The sequence below is a fragment of the Heptranchias perlo genome, chromosome 33, assembly GCF_035084215.1.
Source record: "Heptranchias perlo isolate sHepPer1 chromosome 33, sHepPer1.hap1, whole genome shotgun sequence".
NCBI lineage: Eukaryota > Metazoa > Chordata > Chondrichthyes > Hexanchiformes > Hexanchidae > Heptranchias > Heptranchias perlo.
In genome coordinates this window covers 24413839-24432851 of record NC_090357.1, presented here as the reverse complement: position 1 = coordinate 24432851, position 19013 = coordinate 24413839, and the positions used below count along the sequence as shown (strand labels likewise).

Below are 19013 nucleotides of genomic sequence, written 5' to 3'. Positions count from 1 at the left end.
ATCTGGCAAATCTGCACACTCAGTCCTGAAGAACCTAAGTCAACATACCCGCAGCTGGCTGGCGTACTGCTTTACCAAAGTGCATGCCTCTGGCCAGATACCCAAGTTATGGTAACTTGCAACGGTCATCGCCATTCTGCAACTGGGGCAAGCAGCCGATTTGTGCCATTCTTCGAAGATTTCGTTCCTGAGCAATGTGAGTTTAGACCTGGTCGGAACACGTGTGACCAGGTAATTGTGCTCATAACCCACATCAATGCTGGTTATCAGCATGGGCTCAAGATAGCTGTGGCTTTTGTGGTCTTGTCTGGAGCATATGATCCGGTATGGAGGGATGGTCTACTGCTGAAAGTGTCTCAAATAGTACACTGCAAATCAACATTGCACCTCCGAACAGCCACGGTCACCAACCGCAAGTACATCTCATGGAGCAGATCAGCAGACCTCGACTCTGGAATAATGGGCTCCTGCTGAGCTGTCTCCGCATCATCACTTTTTAATATTTACATCAGTGATATCCTGTCGACCCAATCAAGTAAATTTGGATATGCAGATGACTTTGCCATAACCATCCAAGCACGAATACTTGCCTAAGCAGAACACATGTTTGCAAAAGACTTGAAATACTTGAGGACTGTTATAAACTGTGGCGGCTTCGTTAGAATCCTCAGGAAAAGCTTGTCTCTGCATTTCATTTGGGCATCCTGCATACAAAGAAGCTCCTTCTGTGGGCCTGAACTCAATATGGATGGTGGCATGTTGTAGCTGATATGTTAATGTTTTAACTAAATATTTAATGATCATGAAGACTTTACATCTATCAATCAGCTTTGTCATTAGAAGGCTCATCAACAGTCTGGTACATGAGGACTTCCCAAATGATCTTGGAGTGGTTCTGGATTGTAGTCTCATATACCGTCAACATCTGATGAAAACTGCAGCCAAGGTGAAGATTAGGATCAACTTAATCGACAAATTAGCTGGGACCAGGTGGGGACCAGGTGCTCACCCTCCAGGCAACCACCTTGGCCCTTGACCAGGAAGTGAATCTACAAATCTTGTTGATGTGCAACTGACCAGCTCTGAGAGAATCCTCACCGGAGCGCTGAAAGCAGCACCCACAGTCTGACTCCCTGTCTTTGCACATATCCTGCCACCACCTCTCAGAACAGAAGCAGCAATAATCAGAATACAACCAGGCCCCTGGCAAACTCAGACCTGACGGTTAATGAGGATCTCCCGATGCTCCCGAGATGCCGCTTTTGATCCAGGCACCCCTTCCGGGTTAGCGGCCGAAATCCTCAAAATCTCGGAACTCTCAGCTGAAGACATTAGAAGGCGGAGGTAGTGGGAATCCAGCGGGGTCAAGAATCAGGACCTGATCATGGACCTCAGGGATCGATCCCCCCCCCCGGCTTCACCTCGCCACTGCCAACCGTGTCAGAACTTCATACAGGCACTGCCACCACCTGCTACATAAATGCAAGATGAAGGGCAGCCCGATGTGGGACCTTGGAGCGGCTCCAAACCACAGAGCATCCTGTGAACCATTGCTTGCTCAGATCCTTCCCTGGATGAATAGCTTCTATTCACTCTGTATCACCAGAGGCCATAGGTTGGATGGCCAACTTCTATGGCGGCATTTAATGTTGTTTTTCAAGCTGCCATATAAAAGGAGAATATGGATGGTGACATGTTGTAGCTGATCTGTTAATATTTTAACTAAATATTTAATGATCATGAGGAGTTTACATCTATCAATCAGCTTTGTCATTAGAAGGCTTATCAACAGTCTGGTACACTGACTTTAAATAAAACCATAGAAGTTTACAGCACAATGAGACTATTTATCCCATTGAATCTGCGCTGGCTCTTTGCTAGTGCAGTCCAAAACTAATTCCATTAGCCCCTGCTCTCCCCATAGCTTTGTCTCTTCCTCTTCTTCTGTTTCAAATGTTTGCTCATTTTTCCCTTAAAACAATCCCTGTGGCAAAGAATTCTATGTGCTGACAGCTCTCTCCATAAAGAAATTTTTCTTGACCTTTCTCCTCACTCTCTTAGTGACCATTTTAACTCGATGGCCCCTTGTCACTGACTTCCCAACCAGAGAAAATGGGTTTTCCCTATTCACCCGACCAAAAGTCTTCGTACTTTAATAGCCTCTATTGAATCTCCTCTTAGCCTTCTCTGCTATAATTGGAAATTGTCCCAGTGGGTCTCATAGAATCATAGAACGTTACGGCACAGAAGGAGGCCATTCGGCCCATTGTGTCCGTGCCGGCCGAAAAAGAGCTACCCAGCTTAATCCCACTTTCCAGCACTTGGTCCGTAGCCCTGTAGGTTACGGCACTTCAAGTGCACATCCAAGTACTTTTTAAATGAGTTACGGGTTTCTGCCTCTACCACCCTCTCAGGCAGTGAGTTCCAGACCCCCACCACCCTCTGGGTGAAAAAATTTCTCCTCAGCTCCCCTCTAATCCTTCTACCAATTACTTTAAATCTATGCCCCTTGGTCACTGACCCCTCTGCTAAAGGAAATAGGTCCTCCTTATCCACTGTATCTAGTCCCTTCATAATTTTATATAACTCAATTAATACTCCCCTCAGCCTCCTTTGTTCCAAAGAAAACAACCCCAGCCTATCCAATCTTTTTCATAACTAAAATTCTCCTGCCCTGGCAACATCCTTGTAAATCTCCTCTGTACCCTCTCTAATGCAATCACATCTTTCCTGTAATGTGGTGACCAGAACTGTACGCAGTACTGAAGCTGTGGCCTAACCAATGTATTATACAATTCTAGCATAACCTCCCTGCTCTTATATTCTACGCCTCTGCTAATAAAGGAAAGTATCCCATATGCCTTTTTAACCACCTTATCTACCGGTCGTGCTACCTTCAGGGATCTGTGGACATGCACTCCAAGGTCCCTCACTTCCTCTATGCCTCTCAGTATCCTCCCATTTATTGTGTATTCCCTTGCCTTGTTTGCCCTCCCCAAATGCATTACCTCACACTTCTCTGGATTGAATTCCATTTGCCACTTTTCTGCCCACCTGACCAGTCCATTGATATCTTCCTGCAGTCTACAGCTTTCCTCCTCACTATCAACCACATGGCCAACTTTTGTATCATCTGCAAACTTCTTGATCAAACCCCCCTCATTCAAGTCCAAATCATTAGTATATTCCACAAAAAGCAAGGGACCCAGTGAGCCTTGCGAGACCCCACTGGAAACAGCCTCCCAGTCACAAAAACTGTCTCTGCTCATAACTGTAGTTTCCCATCCCTGGTGTCATCCTGGTGAATCTATGCTGTTCGCTCTCTATGGCTTTAATGTCCTTTCTATAATGGGGTGCCCGATACTGCACATAATATTCCAGCTGTGGCTTAATCATTGCCATGTACAAATTTATCATTACCTCTTTGCTTTTGTACTCTATGCTCCTATTTATAAAACCCAAATGCTATTGATATTTTTTATGGCTTTGTCTATCTGTACTCCCACCTTCAGGCAATTATGTATTCGAATCCCTGGGTCTCTGTTTCTTCTCACCCATCAGTGCCTTTCCATTGATACTTCTATGTGTTTGAAAGAAATAGCTTGTATTTATATAGCATGTTTCACTACATCCAATAAAGTACTTTAGAAGTATAGTCACTGTTGTAACGTAGGAAAATGTGGCAGCCAAATTGCACAGAGCAAGGTCCCACAAACAGGAATGAGATTAATGACCAGATAAGCTGTTGTAACGATGATGGTTGAGAGATAACAGTTGGGCAGGACACTGGGGAGAACTCCCCTTCAAATAGTGACACAGAACGTTTTATGAGCACCTGAGAGGGCAGGTGGGAATATAATGGTTGGGGGGGGGGGTGGTGGAGTGCCTGGTGGGAATATAATGGTTGAGGGGGGGGGGGGGGAGTGCCAGGTGGGAATATAATGGTTGAGGGGGGGGTGTGGGGGAGTGCCTGGTGGGAATATAATGGTTGGGGGGGGTGCTGGTGGTGGAGTGCCTGGTGGGAATATAATGGTTGAGGGGGGGGGGGGGGTGGGGGAGTGCCTGGTGGGAATATAATGGTTGGGGGGGGGGTGTGGGGGAGTGCCAGGTGGAAATATAATGGTTGAGGTGGGGGGGGGTGTGTGGGGGAGTGCCAGGTGGGAATATAATGGTTGGGGGGGTGTGGGGGAGTGCCTGGTGGGAATATAATGGTTGGGGGGGGGTGTGGGGGAGTGCCAGGTGGAAATATAATGGTTGGGGGGGGGTGTGGGGGAGTGCCAGGTGGAAATATAATGGTTGAGGTGGGGGGGGGGGGGGTGGGGGAGTGCCAGGTGGGAATATAATGGTTGGGGGGGTGTGGGGGAGTGCATGGTGGGAATATAATGGTTGGGGGGGGGAGTGCCTGGTGGGAATATAATGGTTGGGGGGGGAGTGCCAGGTGGGAATATAATGGTTGGGGGGGGGGGTTGTGGGGGAATGCCAGGTGGGAATATAATGGTTGGGGGGGGGGGGGTGGGTGGTGGGGGAGTGCCGGGTGGGAATATAATGGTTGGGGGGGGGGGGTTGTGGGGGAGTGCCAGGTGGGAATATAATGGTTGGGGGGGGGGGTGGGTGGTGGGGGAGTGCCGGGTGGGAATATAATGGTTGGGGGGGGGTGGTGGGGGAGTGCCAGGTGGGAATATAATGGTTGGGGGGGGGTGGTGGGGGAGTGCCGGGTGGGAATATAATGGTTGGGGGGGGGGTGGTGGGGGAGTGCCAGGTGGGAATATAATGGTTGGGGGGGGGGGTGTGGGGGAGTGCCAGGTGGGAATATAATGGTTGGGGGGGGGGTGGTGGGGGAGTGCCGGGTGGGAATATAATGGTTGGGGGGGGGGGGTGGTGGGGGAGTGCCAGTTGGGAATATAATGGTTGGGGGGGGGGTGGTGGGGGAGTGCCAGGTGGGAATATAATGGTTGGGGGGGGGGGTGTGGGGGAGTGCCAGGTGGGAATATAATGGTTGGGGGGGGGGTGGTGGGGGAGTGCCAGGTGGGAATATAATGGCTGGGGGGGGGGTGGTGGGGGAGTGCCGGGTGGGAATATAATGTGGGAAGGGGGCAGTGCCAGGTGGGAATGTAGACAGGGACGAGCAATGCCAATCCAAAAATTAGACCAGCACCATAAAAGTGCCTTTGAAGTAGTTCTGTTTGTCACAGTTGCTTGGTGCGGTGGAGTCTGCCCAATTTATACTGTGGGCTGAATTCCAAACTACCATTGGCAACACAGGAATAGCTCGGGCTGGCAAACGTATGATTTGTTCAAAAGTTGGAATCACATCTTTCATTTCTTTCTGACGGGCCTTCTGTGATGGGCGGAAGCCGCACTCTTGGGCCTACACAGATGGGCTGAACACTCAGCCTGCCCGTGATGAGGCAATGTGGCCATCGGCGAGGGCTTGTGCTGCTTAAGACAGCCATTTGTGTGGGAGCAGTGGGTCTGAGACTCCTGCTGAAGTGAGGGCGGGAGGAGGGAAGAAAGAGATTGCATTTATCTGGCACCTTATCACATTCTCGAACTGTCACGGGGTATTTTGCAACAAATGAAAATACCCATTGTTTTGTTCACATTTGCTCACATCAAGGTTGCATGAACAGGAAGTGAGATGAAGAGCAGATAATCTGTTTTGGTGGTGTTAGTTGAACGAAAAATGTTGGTCAAAATATGGGAGAAAGAAAGAACTTGTACTTTTATAGGGCCTTTCATAACCTCAGGACGTCCCAAAGTGCTTCACAACCAATGAATTAGTTCTGAAGTGTTGTCACTGTTGTTTTGGCTGCCTTGATGTATGGGCCCCTCATCTGTGATTGGGTGGAGGTGCCTGGTCTGTGATTGGGTGGAGAAGCCTGGTCTCTGATTGGTTGTAGGCAGACGTGGTAGCCAACTTGTGTACTGCAAGGTCCCACAAGCAGCAAATCAGATAAGTAACCAGTTGCTCTATTTCTTTACTGCACGGAAGTATCAGCCTAGATTGTGTGCTCAATCCTGGAGTTAGGCTTGAACACATATTGCAGAACTTTCAACTTCAGAGCGGGCGTAAAATGGGTAGTAGCTGATCGGCCATCAGTTATACGCACCACCTGACTTTCCTTTCCATTGACTTTCCACCCTTGGCCTTCTGATTCAGATACAGTGCTCCAGACCAGAGTTGTCCAATATGTTAGCCATTAGCTATCAAGGTTCCCTCTAATCTTTTCGGCCATGTGCGGAATGAATTTGGGTTTGTGCACCGATATAAAGGCTGTGTGCACCACCGTAAAAAAAATCACAACTTTAAATAGAACATCTTTTTAGGAAACATTATTCAGGGTAAATAACAAATTGGATGATTGTAATAATTTAATGTTATATTGGCTGATAAATTTATATAGTTTATGAAATGGGTTTCTTAAGTTGCACTAGGATTGAGTGGACCAATCTCTTTATATTTTATTTTAAAATATCTGACGGGAACGATTCTAATCAGCTTTTTGTTGAATCAGCTTAATGACTCTGATTCAAACAGAAATAAATCATGTGCAATCAGAATTTTTAAATTGAGTCGGAAATACAAATCTACTGTCAAGTCAGTCAGTGTGAATTTGGGGATAGGGAACAGTTTAATTAAAGCTCTCCCCTCACCCCCCTCCATTGACTCCTCAGCAGGATTTAACAAATTATTGCATTATAATTGTATATTTTGCTGGTTTCATTAGGTTTTGGCTGCCTCAATATATGAGCCCCTCATCTGTGATTGGGTGGAGGTGCCTGGTCTGTGATTGGGTGGAGATGCCTGGTCTGTGATTGGGTGGAGAAGCTTGGTCTCTGATTGGGAGGAGATGCCTGGTCTCTGGGTGGAGATGCCTGGTGTCTGATTGGATGGAGATGACTGGTCTCCGATTGGGTGGTGATGCCTGGTCTGTGATTGAGTGGATCGGTCCGGTCTGTGATTGGCCGCTGACAAACGCATCGGTTTCATTTTACTCCCTGATCTGGTTTCCGTGCAGCCAATCAGTTGCTCGCTCTCTGCATTTCTTGGCAGTGCGATAAACAATGTGGCGGCTGGGGCCGGAGCCGCGGGATTGGACACTCGGACACTCCCGAGCACCAGAGGCATAGCAGCCTGCCTGGGGCTGGAGCACTGGGGACCGGGGAGGCAGAGCTGGAGAAGGGCCTGGGGTCCGGGCACTGGTCAGTGTGAGGGAGGGTCCGAGAGCACTGGTTTGGTGCGCGGACGGAACGTTTAAGTGCGTAGCCCACAAAAGGCTGCTGTGCGCAGCTTCGAGGGAACAGTGCTAGCCATCTGTGCCTAATTTGAAATCCAGATGTGGCTAATTGCATTTTTGATTAATAAATAAAAAAATAATTAATACACATCATTGTTGGGCAGGTGACCTTAATAATCAATCGCACAACGTGTGCATGGAAAATTTTCCACATCGTTCACCTGAGGAAGGAGGTAGCCTCCGAAAGCTTGTGAATTTAAAATAAAATTGCTGGACTATAACTTGGTGTTGTAAAATTGTTTACAATTTACATGGAATGGGTATGGGACAGACTCAGTTTGATTCCTAGTGACTATGGGTGCAGTGTAAACCAGGGACCAAAGTCTTTCATTGTAGTTTATCAATAAGAAGGAAACTTATTGATAAACTTTGAATAGTGATAAGAAACTTAGTAATAAGAAAATAATCTTTTAAAGTAATTCTGAATTATATATTTGTGTTGTTAGTTTAATTGAAAAAGGAACATACCACTCACTCTGTATAAAGAGATTTATTCTAACTTTCCTTTTTGAAAGGCTGTGATGATCATTGCAGCAGGAAATGGGAATGTAACCATAGCAACGCAAATGCTCTGCTGACACAGCTTGACCGAGTTTAGTCCGTGTGTGTAGAAACCTGTGGGCATATGTGGGCGTGGATTATTAAGGGCTATTTTTATTTAAAAGTTCAGTTTTAGATGCTTAATATGTCATGGGGTAGGTCACACATGCAGACTGAAAATACACAGGGAGATGCCTGTCCCTTTAAGACACTTTTAAGTGGAACTATGTGATTTTCTCTAGCCTGAATTTATGAGAGCCTGCAAGCAGCCATCTGCAATTCTCCTGCTGGTGGTATTGGTCATTTACCCCTAGCTACGTCATGCAAAAGCCATGCCCTGGTGAATTTCTGGCAGTTTTGACTATCTCAGTGGATTATCTTTCAGTTCCATCGCTGGGTCAAGTTTTTTTTAAATATTAAGCAGCGTTCAGATGATCACAGAAGTTTGTACAGTTTTGCTTTCATTTTCTTTCCTCCTTTGTTGAAGGTCATGGCTCTTGTTTGAATACGGTTCCATGGGTGTTGATTCTTGCTGGGATACGGTTCGAGGGATATTGGCTCTTATTAGGATACAGTTCCATGGGTGTTGATTCTTGTTGGGATACGGTTCCATGGGTGTTGATTCTTGTTGGGATACGGTTCCATGGGTGTTGATTCTTGTTGGGATACGGTTCCATGGGTGTTGATTCTTGTTGGGATATGGTTCCATGGGTGTTGATTCTTGTTGGGATACGGTTCCATTGATATTGGCTCTTATGGGGATATGGTTCCATTGATACTGATTCTTGTTGGGATACAATTCCACGGAGGAGAGAAAGGGTGCATTTTAAAACCCAAAAACAGCAATGGAAGGAATGAAGCAGGCAGATAATGAAATCTGGCTGTGCAGCACAGACTCTGAATGATCCCGGGTTCTATAATGAGGTTTTAGTTCACATTGTCATCACCACAAGGGGCGATTTCTCTAATCTTCCTCACCAGCCTCCCACTCTTCATCTTTCATCAACATCAATGAATCTAGAATTGAGGCCTGCGTTCTATTTCACACAACATGCTGCACACCCATCACCTTCGTCCTCCTCCAGGGTCACAGGCTTCCTGCTCTCAAGTGTATCGACTACAAGGTCCTTGTCCTTTTTTTCAAATCACAACAGTCTCACTCCACCTCATCTGAATGGTCTTCACCAGCTGAGTGACCCAACACGCACCCTCCCCGACCCTGGATTCCTGTTCATTCCCTGGTCCTGACATTGCAGTTTCAGAGTGGGGGGTGGGAGGGGGGCAATCTTTCACTCATTATGCCCTTGCTCTTTGCACCTCTTTTCCAAAACTTTTTTTAAATTTCAAAATATACTTTATTTCATAGAATTTAAAGTTGCACACAGTTCAGTGTAAATATCACAATTCCAAACCGGTCCAATTCAAACCAAAACACGACAGGTCTTACACAAAGCAATTATTATTACAATTCAAACACAGTATTTCTTATGACTCATGGTGTACAATACAAGTTGGGGTGGCCTTTCCCCGTAGAGCCTTTGCGTAGGTCGCTCCTCGCCTCAGTACGTCTCGCAGCACATACTCCTGGACCTTGGAGTGTGCCATTGCCCCCTAGCCCCTATAGTTTTTCATTCTTTCTCATGGCCTGCTCGATGTGCTTCTCTCCGTCCTGTAAAGTGCTTGTAAACATTTTTTTTTACAAGTCACAACATAACTAGGTGTTCTTAATCTCTAACATAGGGATCACACAGTGCTGGTGGATTGGAAGCAGTATAGTAGAATCTGCGTAGATGTCTTGGATTCTGTGACATTCCAAATTTATATATTTTTAATATCGGATGTGACGAATCATTTTAAATTTGATTACTACATGTTGCTGTGTCTCTCTGCTGATTCGTATTTTCCATATTGGAAAAGGTGAACATCACTGTCCAGTATGCAAAATGTCACTTCAAAGGCAGGATTAATTGTCAAGTTCACATCAACGACTTGGTCACTCAATGGGTCAGATTTTGCTGTAGCAGGGCATCTAACAGAGTCTGCCGTTAGTTAGACTTGCCCCCTGCACCCTTCAGCTCAAAACATTTTTGTCCACATAGTTGCTGAAAGTGCGAGCCGATAACTGCACAGCGAGGGAGCAGGGCACCTGGGACCTGAGTGAACAGGGCAAGAAACAGGGTATCTCCTTAACCAAAGAGATTTAAGGATTAGGAAATAAATACAGGCAGGACTGAGAAGGAGGGTCAATTAAAGGGGGTGAATTCAATGTCAAATCAGGTACAGAAAGAGAAATTAAGGGAGGGAAAGATAGATTGGGTTAAGAGAGAGAGAAAAAAGAGACAGAAAGGCAAAGGAAGAAAAAAAAATTAAATTTTAAATTTGACATTTTAAAAATCTCCACAAAAATTTCAAAACCTGAAGGAATGAGACTCCACACTTGTAATAGTTTATTTTCGGTGCCGGAGAGATTGATTGGCAGTAATTAACACTTATCATGTCGTTTAAAGGGTACTTACCCTAATTACTGGTCTTAAATATCTGCGGTGGGTTTAGTTCGTATCTACCGCACAAATACAGCAACTTCACGACATTCAGTACCTGCCAATGGTGAGGCAGACAGAGAAGTGCCATTTTCGCGAAGCTAATGGAGGAGCAGCACAACTCGGACGGCAACTTTTGGATATTGGCATCTAACCGCGCATCTGCTCCTCACCTGAAGTTGCTGCACCATCTACCCATAAATAATGGCGAGTGCCATTAGCCTCACTGTTATTTTGACAGCAAAATCTGGCCCAATATTGTTTACCTGGCTGCAGGGGACAAAGATAAATCACTTGTGATATTTTGTCACACCAGCAGGTCCTGCTTCCAAGGCTGTCACAACTTGGGGTTGTCCTGGGAATAGATAAAAGACTTGAGGGCCCAGTTGATAGACAGAGAGGAGCCCATTCAGGAGATAAATGTGATGCATTCTCCCAGCTCTTCTGTGCTCACACAATACCCCACGTATAAATGGAAGTTGTTGTTGTATATGTTATGTTACAGACTCTGGTCCAGGTTCACTAAAAAAAAGTTAGCAAAGTGTTACGCTTTCTTATCATTTTGTGCCTGAGGAGGAGTGAGTTAAAAGTTCTGTAATCAAGTAAACTCAGCTGTCTTAACCTGTCGCTACTATCTACATTTTATTTTTAATAAACTTGATTTGTGGTTTAAAGCCTAAGTTCTATCACGAGTCAAAGTGTGGTAGAAGATGAAAGGGCTTTGTGTCGATTCAGTGAGCTTTTGCAGAAACAAGTGCTTCTGTTTGGCCCCTGGACACCAGATACTTTGTGTAAGTCACACTGTAGTTTATAAGGAGCAAAGGCTCACTTACAGGAATGCAGTCCACCAGGCATCATATAGTGTGTCATATTCTTCCTCTCCTTTGTTGCTGATCAAGTGAGGACTATCCGGTGAAGCCCTAAAGATCTGAATGCAAGGTGCTGTGTGCACTGGAAGCAGAGCAGGGTGCTATGTAGTAAAAACAGTGCAGGACACTCTGCAGTGGAAGCAGTGTGTGTTCCTAAATGTCCGTTCTTTGTTCTGCAGGTCTCATGGCTCACAAGCTGACAGTCCACGATTACCAGCTACTGCTGAACAAAGGTTGGGTCAGGTGAGTGATGGTGGCATTGAATAGAAACCCTGGGTAGTTACAGCCACAGATCTGTAGAGAACCTGATGCAGAGTAAACAAACGCCTTTGTGAATTCATCCTCGGTTTAGTTACGGCTTGACCTCTGGCGGAGTTGAGTGGAGCTCAGTTTCCTTAAACGACTTCTATGTTAATTCTGTCAAGTAGTCCCACAAGCTTCCTGGATGGCTCAGTGGGATATGCATCGCCCCGGACGGTACTGAGCCACTCAAGACCGTGGAAATCCCAGATTTGATTGAATGCTGAATTAACTAACCTTGTTTGGAGTGCTACAATTGACAACAACGGCCTTGGTGGAGGGAGTGAAAGACTAGCAGGGTTTCCGCTCTTGAATTGCTTTCTAGCAACTCCATGATACGTCATGGTGGAATAGCCCACCTACACTCATGCCCATTGACCGCAAATGGAAATGGGTGGAGAAAACTAGCCCACAATTTAGCCTAACACAAGAAGAATGACTGCTGGGGAAAGGCACCAGAGGGAGATTGACAGTTGTGGAGCCATACTCCAGCAGCAACCAACCCCTTGGTGGGCAGGTCAGCCTGGTGGTTACGGTACTGGGCTAGTAGCCCAGAGGTTGCACGTTCAAATCCCACCAAGACAAGTTATGAAATTGATGTCAAACAACCTGGTAACACACACGTGACCATCAAAGCTGTTGGATTGTCATGAAAACCCAACTGGTTCACCAATGTCCATCAGGGAAGGGAACCCACTGCACATACATGTGGCTGCAGTCCCATACCATGCGGCTGACTCTTAGAAATACTGCCTTGTCAGTGTTGCCTACAACCCAAGATCAAAAAGAAAAGGAATCTCACAACTCTTTATCTGGTCCGTAGCACATTGATAGAACGCTTTGTTGCCCCACTGCGTTGTGCTACAAAGTGGTAATGGGACTAACTGGATTGCTCTTACGAAGAGCCAGCATGGGCTCGATGGGCCGAATGGCCTCCTTCTGTGCTATAACCATTCTATGATTCCATGATTCTAAACCATTTGATTATAGGCAAAAAATCTCAGTCAATTAACTGGTGTCTTGTGTGGAACAGAATCGTAGGCTCTTCCTGCTGTTCAACTTCCTGTCCATGTCTCCCGGGGAAGCGTTTTGATGCAGAAAAACGAAACTGTAAAATTAGTGGTGTAGGAATCCCACAAATCCGGGATCTTCACAGATTATAACTGAAGGTTATACAGGACCAGACTTTTACATTCACAGCTGTTCCCACTACTTCTAAGAGGTAATTTTCTGAGTTTCTGGTCCCAGTATGGAGTCTCAATTGATAGGAACATGGGTTGGAGGTAGGGCTGTAACACTATGGGGCTGGTCCTGTGACGAGTGATCCCTCTAATGAGACTCCAGATCAGGGATGGAGTTTCACAAAATGATCCCTCTAATGTCCTGGTTTAATTGCAGGGAGTCCTGGACCCATTCAGCCTAGTGGTTCTGATTGGCTTGTGTCAGATTTTTGCAGTATGCCAGACATCATCAAGTGTGTCACATTGTTCCTCTCCTTTTCCCCACGTCTCTCTTTTATTTTTTCTCTCTATTGGCCTCTCTTTATCTCCATCTTTCCAGCTATCTATGGTTGTCTCTCTTCTCTACCTCTATTTCTTTCTGTCTCTCTCTCTCCCCTTTATTTCTTTGTTTCTCAATGTCTCTTTCTGGCTCCCTCTGTTTCTCTTTCTCTTTGTTTCTCACTCTTCTCTCTCTCTCTCTGCTTCTCTCTCATTTCTTTATGTCCTTAGCCCTGATTTTAACTCAGGGCTTGGAATAGGGGATCCGGGGAGGGGCCGAAGAGGGGAACGATCTGTCGCTGACCTCACGCTGACCCTCAGCCGAAGCTGGCGGGAGTGGGAAATCACACAGTGAGTAAGCGCAGGCATTGGAGATTTAGACTTTCTGATAACTTTTTGAAGCACAGCCCTCCACTCACACAGTGGGAACCCTGTAGCATCCAGGTTACAAAATGGCGCATCCAAACTTGGCGCTCTAAAGGTTTCCATAAGGATTGACCCATGTGACACCTACAAACCTTTCATTTCACGCATCATTTTAGTCCCAGATGCTCCGAGGTGTTCTGAGCTGTTGTTAAATCTTTGGTTCTGTTGCTGGACTGAGCATTTTTGGATGATAGCGACAGGTACGACACTGTGATAGTGCGGAATGCTCAGGGGCCACTCTGACTCCTGGGAGTGAGTTAACGGCTGGAACCTATTCCAAGGCTTCAAGTGTTTTTTTTTTATTTACCTGAGAGAAAGTTCGAGGGGTTCGAAAGTGTAGTGGTTTATGCTAATGGAGAGTAATCCAGAGGCCTGGACTAATAATCCACAGAATGTGAGTTCAGATCCCAACATGGCAGTTTGAGAATTTGAAATCAGTTTTAAAAAAAAAATATCCCAGTGTCCCAGAAGCTGTCAGGTTGTCGTAAAAACTCAACTGGTTCACTAATGTTCTTTAGAGAAGGAAACCTGCCGTTTTAACCCGATCTGGGCTACATGTAACTCCAGCCCCACATCAACATGGTTGACTCCTAACTGCCTACACAGTTGTATTAAACCCAGCCCACCACCACCTTCTCAGGGCAACTTGGAATGGGCAGCGTTGCCTACATTCCTAGAATGAATATTAATAAAAAGTTCCATGCAGGAATTTAATCTGGGGGTTCAGACAGTTTATATATAGATGCCTGGGAAGTTAGCCAGTCTATCTATATCCAGTGTGTATTTACATGATGTTAACTCCAATTGTTTTTATTTTGTCTAGGAGTGGGAAGTATCTATACAAAGCCGCTATGCAAGTTACATGTTGCCCCACCTACCCGATGAGGTAAACACTTCGCTGTGTAACTGCTGTGAGATCTCACTCTCGGCTGTTCAATACTTTGCCAAGAGTTTGCTAAGTTTAGCAATTTATTTTTCGAGTAGGTGTGAATTTTTCAGTTCATCAAATGTGAACCATGTCAGTGCTAAAGAACAAAACACTTTCCACTTATTGCACCTAGTGGGTCATTCAGAAATTCTAAGTCAGGCACAGCACGTGAGATACAGAGTAAAGCTCGCTCTACACTGTCCCATCAAACACTTCCAGGGCAGGTATAGCACGGATTAGATAAAGAGTAAAGCTCCCTCTACACTATCCCATCAAACACTCCCAGGGCAGGTATAGCATGGATTAGATAAAGAGTAAAGCTCCCTCTGCACTATCCCATCAAATACCCCCTGGGCAGGTACAGCACAGGTTAGATACAGAGTAAAGCTCCCTCCACACTGTCCCATCAAACACTCCCAGGGCAGGTACAGCACGGGTTAGATACAGAGTAAAGCTCCCTCCACACTGTCCCATCAAACACTCCCAGGGCAGGTACAGCACGGGTTAGATACAGAGTAAAGCTCCCCCTTCATTGTCCCATCAAACACCCCCAGGATGGGTACAGCATGGGTTAATTTCAGGTTAAGCTCCCTCAGTGTTGAAAGTGGAATTTGTTATGAGGGCAGGACTTGCATCACTGGCCTATCATAACCTTTGACCTCGGCTTTTGCTTTCAGTTCTTTTCCCATGCAAATTTAGTTTCTTTCCCTCAGTATCAGCTAATAGTTTATTACTGGAAAGAAATATTCACACATAAATGGATTTCTTAATTTTCTTTTAAATTTCTTAAGGTGCAAATAGGTGATTCACTCCCTGGCCTTTGGTATCGACAGAGTTTAAATTCCTATTTGTCATTTGCTCTGGTGTGCCCACCCCCCCCCTGCTCTGGTGTGCCCACCCCCCCTTGCTCTGGTGTGCCCATCCCCCCTTGCTCTGGTGTGCCCACCCCCCCCCTTGCTCTGGTGTGCCCACCCCCCCCCTTTGCTCTGGTGTGCCCACCCCCTCCCTTACTCTGGTGTGCCCACTCTCCTCCTTGTCTGGTGTGCCCATCCCCCCTTGCTGTGGAGTGCCCCCCAGGCCATCCTTTGTAATGAAAAAGGCAACAGTGCCAATTGGTGCTGTATTATGGGCAGTAATTGTTGTTAACCTGCACCCACTGGGAACTTGGTTGAAATTGCTTCCAACTCATTTCAGATAGAGCTCTTACAGCCAGCAGTTAGAGGAAACTTTTATCTTCTCATTGGGTTGGATTTGAAGTCGGTGAGTGAAAGTACGGGGTTGTAACAAAAATGAGGCATTTTTGACTATAATGTATCATGGTATTGGCTTCTTTCTGTCACGGTACTCACTGGGTTAAAAACTAGGTTTACTCACAGAAAGTGGTCCAGTTTGTGTTGATACAGGAGCTCTAGAATTCAGACTTTGGAGTGGATTTTCATCGGCACCATCCGGGCAGTAACCTGATGGAGCAGAGCGCCCGCCCATCCATTGTAGAATCCACCTGATTTTGGTTGCATTGAAATGAAAGCCGGATGGATTTTATAATGAGCGGGCGATCCACTCCACCAGATTACTGCCGGGATGGTGAAGATGAAAATCTACCCAGTTATATCTGGTCAAGTGTCCAAGGGAGGGGCCAAATCATTCAACTCAAATACAAACACCTTGTGGGTTTTATCACCTTCATGTGTGCAAATTGGTTGCTGCGTTTCCCACATTTCAATAGTGACTACACTTCAAAAGCACTACAATGGCTGTAAAGGGATGTCGTGATGTTGTGAAAGGCGCTATATAAATGCAAGTTCTTTCTATCTTTGTCTGTATAGGTTCGATTGGCAGCTCTTTCTGAATTTAAGAGGCACACATTTAAATTTGCTTTATCCCAAACATTTTTTTGAAAGAATTTCTCAGCCTGTCTTGTTCAAATTAATTAGTCCGTCTGAAGCCATTAGGGAGAAATAGATGGGTCAGAGATAGACTCTATGGACAGTCAACAACAGATCCCCGTGCAAAGGTTAATACTCAAGAGCTGTGTCTGGTCCAATTTACATTGCAGTTTAACACAGTTGTTGCAACAGTTTGTTATTTTTTTATCTTGGAAGAATAGTTAAGCCTATAACTGCTGTAAATCTACAGTGTGCCATTACTTCCATTCACTTATCCATTTACTGGCTAATCGATCTGTTTATCAGTTTATAGCCTAAGCCATAGTCCAATGAAATATTTATTCTACTGCCTTCCAAGTTGAGGAAGATCAGTCAAGGGCATGTGATATAACCATTAGCCAAAATACAGTGAGGAGGCTTCTCTATTTAAACCCTAGGCTTGCTTCAATTGCCTAGATATTGGGCAGGTAAACGGAGCAAGGGCTTGATACTGGAGTGATCCACGCCGTTGAACTTGACAACGTTAACTAGACAAAGACCCACATACCTGAAGCATCTGATCCCCCAGCACTGACATCCCTCACCTCACCACAACTATCAGGAAAGATTGATCGGGCTGGGGCTCTGTTCTGTGGAAAAGAGAAGACTCAGAGGTGACCTGATAGATATTCTGAAGGGTTTCGATTGGGTAGACATAGAGAAGATGTTTCCACTTGTGAGGGAATCCAAAACTAGGGGGCATAAATATAACATAGTCACTAATAAATCCAATAGGGAATTCAGGAGAAACTTCTTTTACTCAGAGAGTGGTGAGAATGTGGAGCTCGTTACCACATGGAGCTGTTGAGGCGATTAGCATAGATGCATTTAAGGGGAGGCTAGATAAACACATGAGGGAGAAAGGAATGGAATGATATGTTGATAGGGTGAGATGAAGTAAGGTGGGAGGAGGCTCATGTGGAGCATAAACACCGGCATAGACCTGTGGTTGGGATCAGATCAGCCATGATCTTATTGAATGGCGGAGCAGGCTCGAGGGGCCGATTGGCCTACTCCTGCTCCAATTTCTTATGTTCTTATGTTCTTATGTTGGGCTGAATGGCCTGTTTCTGTGCTGTAAATCCTATGTAATTCTATGTACCTCCAGGAGGCCCAAGTAAAGTCCCAGTTAATATATTTTGCTCACACTGTGAGCCTTTTTCCCTTTGCTGCTGTTTCAGGTGCCATGTCTTGGACTTTCGGATATCCAGGTCACAGCGCCGAGTTCTGAAGAAGATGCGGAAGCATTTAACACGAGCTGATGCTTTTGTGAAGGAAACTGCCGGTAAGTATAGGAGCAGTGATTGTACCTTTCTGTGTAACCGAAAACAATGCACGATCTATAGGAAAGAATGGTAAGCGTGAAGTGAGGGTTGGACGTAACGCAAAAACTTCCTGACTGCACTTTCAACCATAGAATCATAGAATGGTTACAGCACACATGGAGGCCATTCGGCCAATCGAGCCCGTGCCGGCTCTCTGTAAGAGCAATCGAGCTAGTCCCTCTCCCCCGCCCTTTCGCCGTAGCCCTGCAAATTTTTTCCCTTCAAGTACTTATCCAATTCCCTTTTGAAAGCCACGATTGAATCTGCCTCCACCACCCCCTCAGACAGTGCATTCCAGACCATAACCAGAAAACCAATTTTAAAGAAAATAACTTTTCACTTCCGTATTTAACCATCCTAATTAATTCCATAACCAGGGCAAATGATTTGTTATCACCTCATAAAGCAGCATCTTTGCTGCTTCCAGGATCTTCTATGACAAATTTCCATGCGCAAGCAGCAAATCATCAGCCTTGGCTCACTGGTAGAGCTCTCAATTCTGAATCAGTAGATCATTGGGTTCAAGCCCTGCTCCAGAGACTTGAGCATATAATCCAGGCCGGCACTCCAGTGCAAGTACTGAGTGTTGCATTGTCAGAGGCTTCGTCTTCCAGATGAGACGTAAAACTGAAGCCACATCTGCCTGTTCAAGTGAAGGTAAGAGGTCCCTTGGCTAACTGGCTATTCAAAGAAGAGCAGAAAGTTCTCCTGCCGCTCTGGTCAACCTTTGGACCTCAACCAACAACACTAATACTTGCTCTCGAGGCAGTACAAAGAAGGTTCACTCGGTTAATCCCAGGGATGAGGGGGTGGACATATGAGGAGAGGTTGAGTAGATTGGGACTCTACTCATTGGAGTTCAGAAGAATGAGAAGTGATCTTATTGAAACATATAAGATTATGAAGGGGCTTGATCGGGTGGATGCGGTAAGGATGTTCCCAAGGATGGGTGAAACTAGAACGAGGGGGCACATTCTTAGAATAAGGGGCTGCTCTTTCAAAACTGAAATGAGGAGAAACTTCTTCACTCAGAGGGTGGTGGGTCTGTGGAATTTGCTGCCCCAGGAAGCTGTGGAAGCTACATCATTAAATAAATTTAAAACAGAAATCGACAGTTTCCTAGAAGTAAAGGGAATTAGGGGTTACGGGGAGCGGCCAGGAAATTGGACATGAATTTAGATTTGAGGTTAGGATCAGATCAGCCATGATCTTATTGAATGGCGGAGCAGGCTCTAGGGGCCGATTGGCCTACTCCTGCTCCTATTTCTTATGTTCTTATGTAATTAACACAATCAAAAGCAAAATACTGTGGATGCTGGTAATCGGAAATAAAAAGAGGAAATGCTGGAGAAGCTCAGCAAGT

The 19013-nt window shown here is 45.7% G+C and overlaps 1 protein-coding gene across 2 annotated transcripts in view; it reads left to right on the top strand.

Annotated features, from left to right (window-relative positions):
• The window catches only part of LOC137301528 (arginyl-tRNA--protein transferase 1-like), a 59632-nt gene that overhangs the window by 10604 nt on the left and 30015 nt on the right, over positions 1 to 19013 (top strand). For both annotated transcript variants that reach the window (XM_067971067.1, XM_067971066.1), the window contains exons 2-4: positions 11427 to 11490; positions 14296 to 14358; positions 17507 to 17610. In XM_067971067.1, coding sequence (XP_067827168.1) covers positions 11427 to 11490; positions 14296 to 14358; positions 17507 to 17610 — 231 coding nt within the window. The remainder of the gene's footprint in view (positions 1 to 11426; positions 11491 to 14295; positions 14359 to 17506; positions 17611 to 19013) is intronic.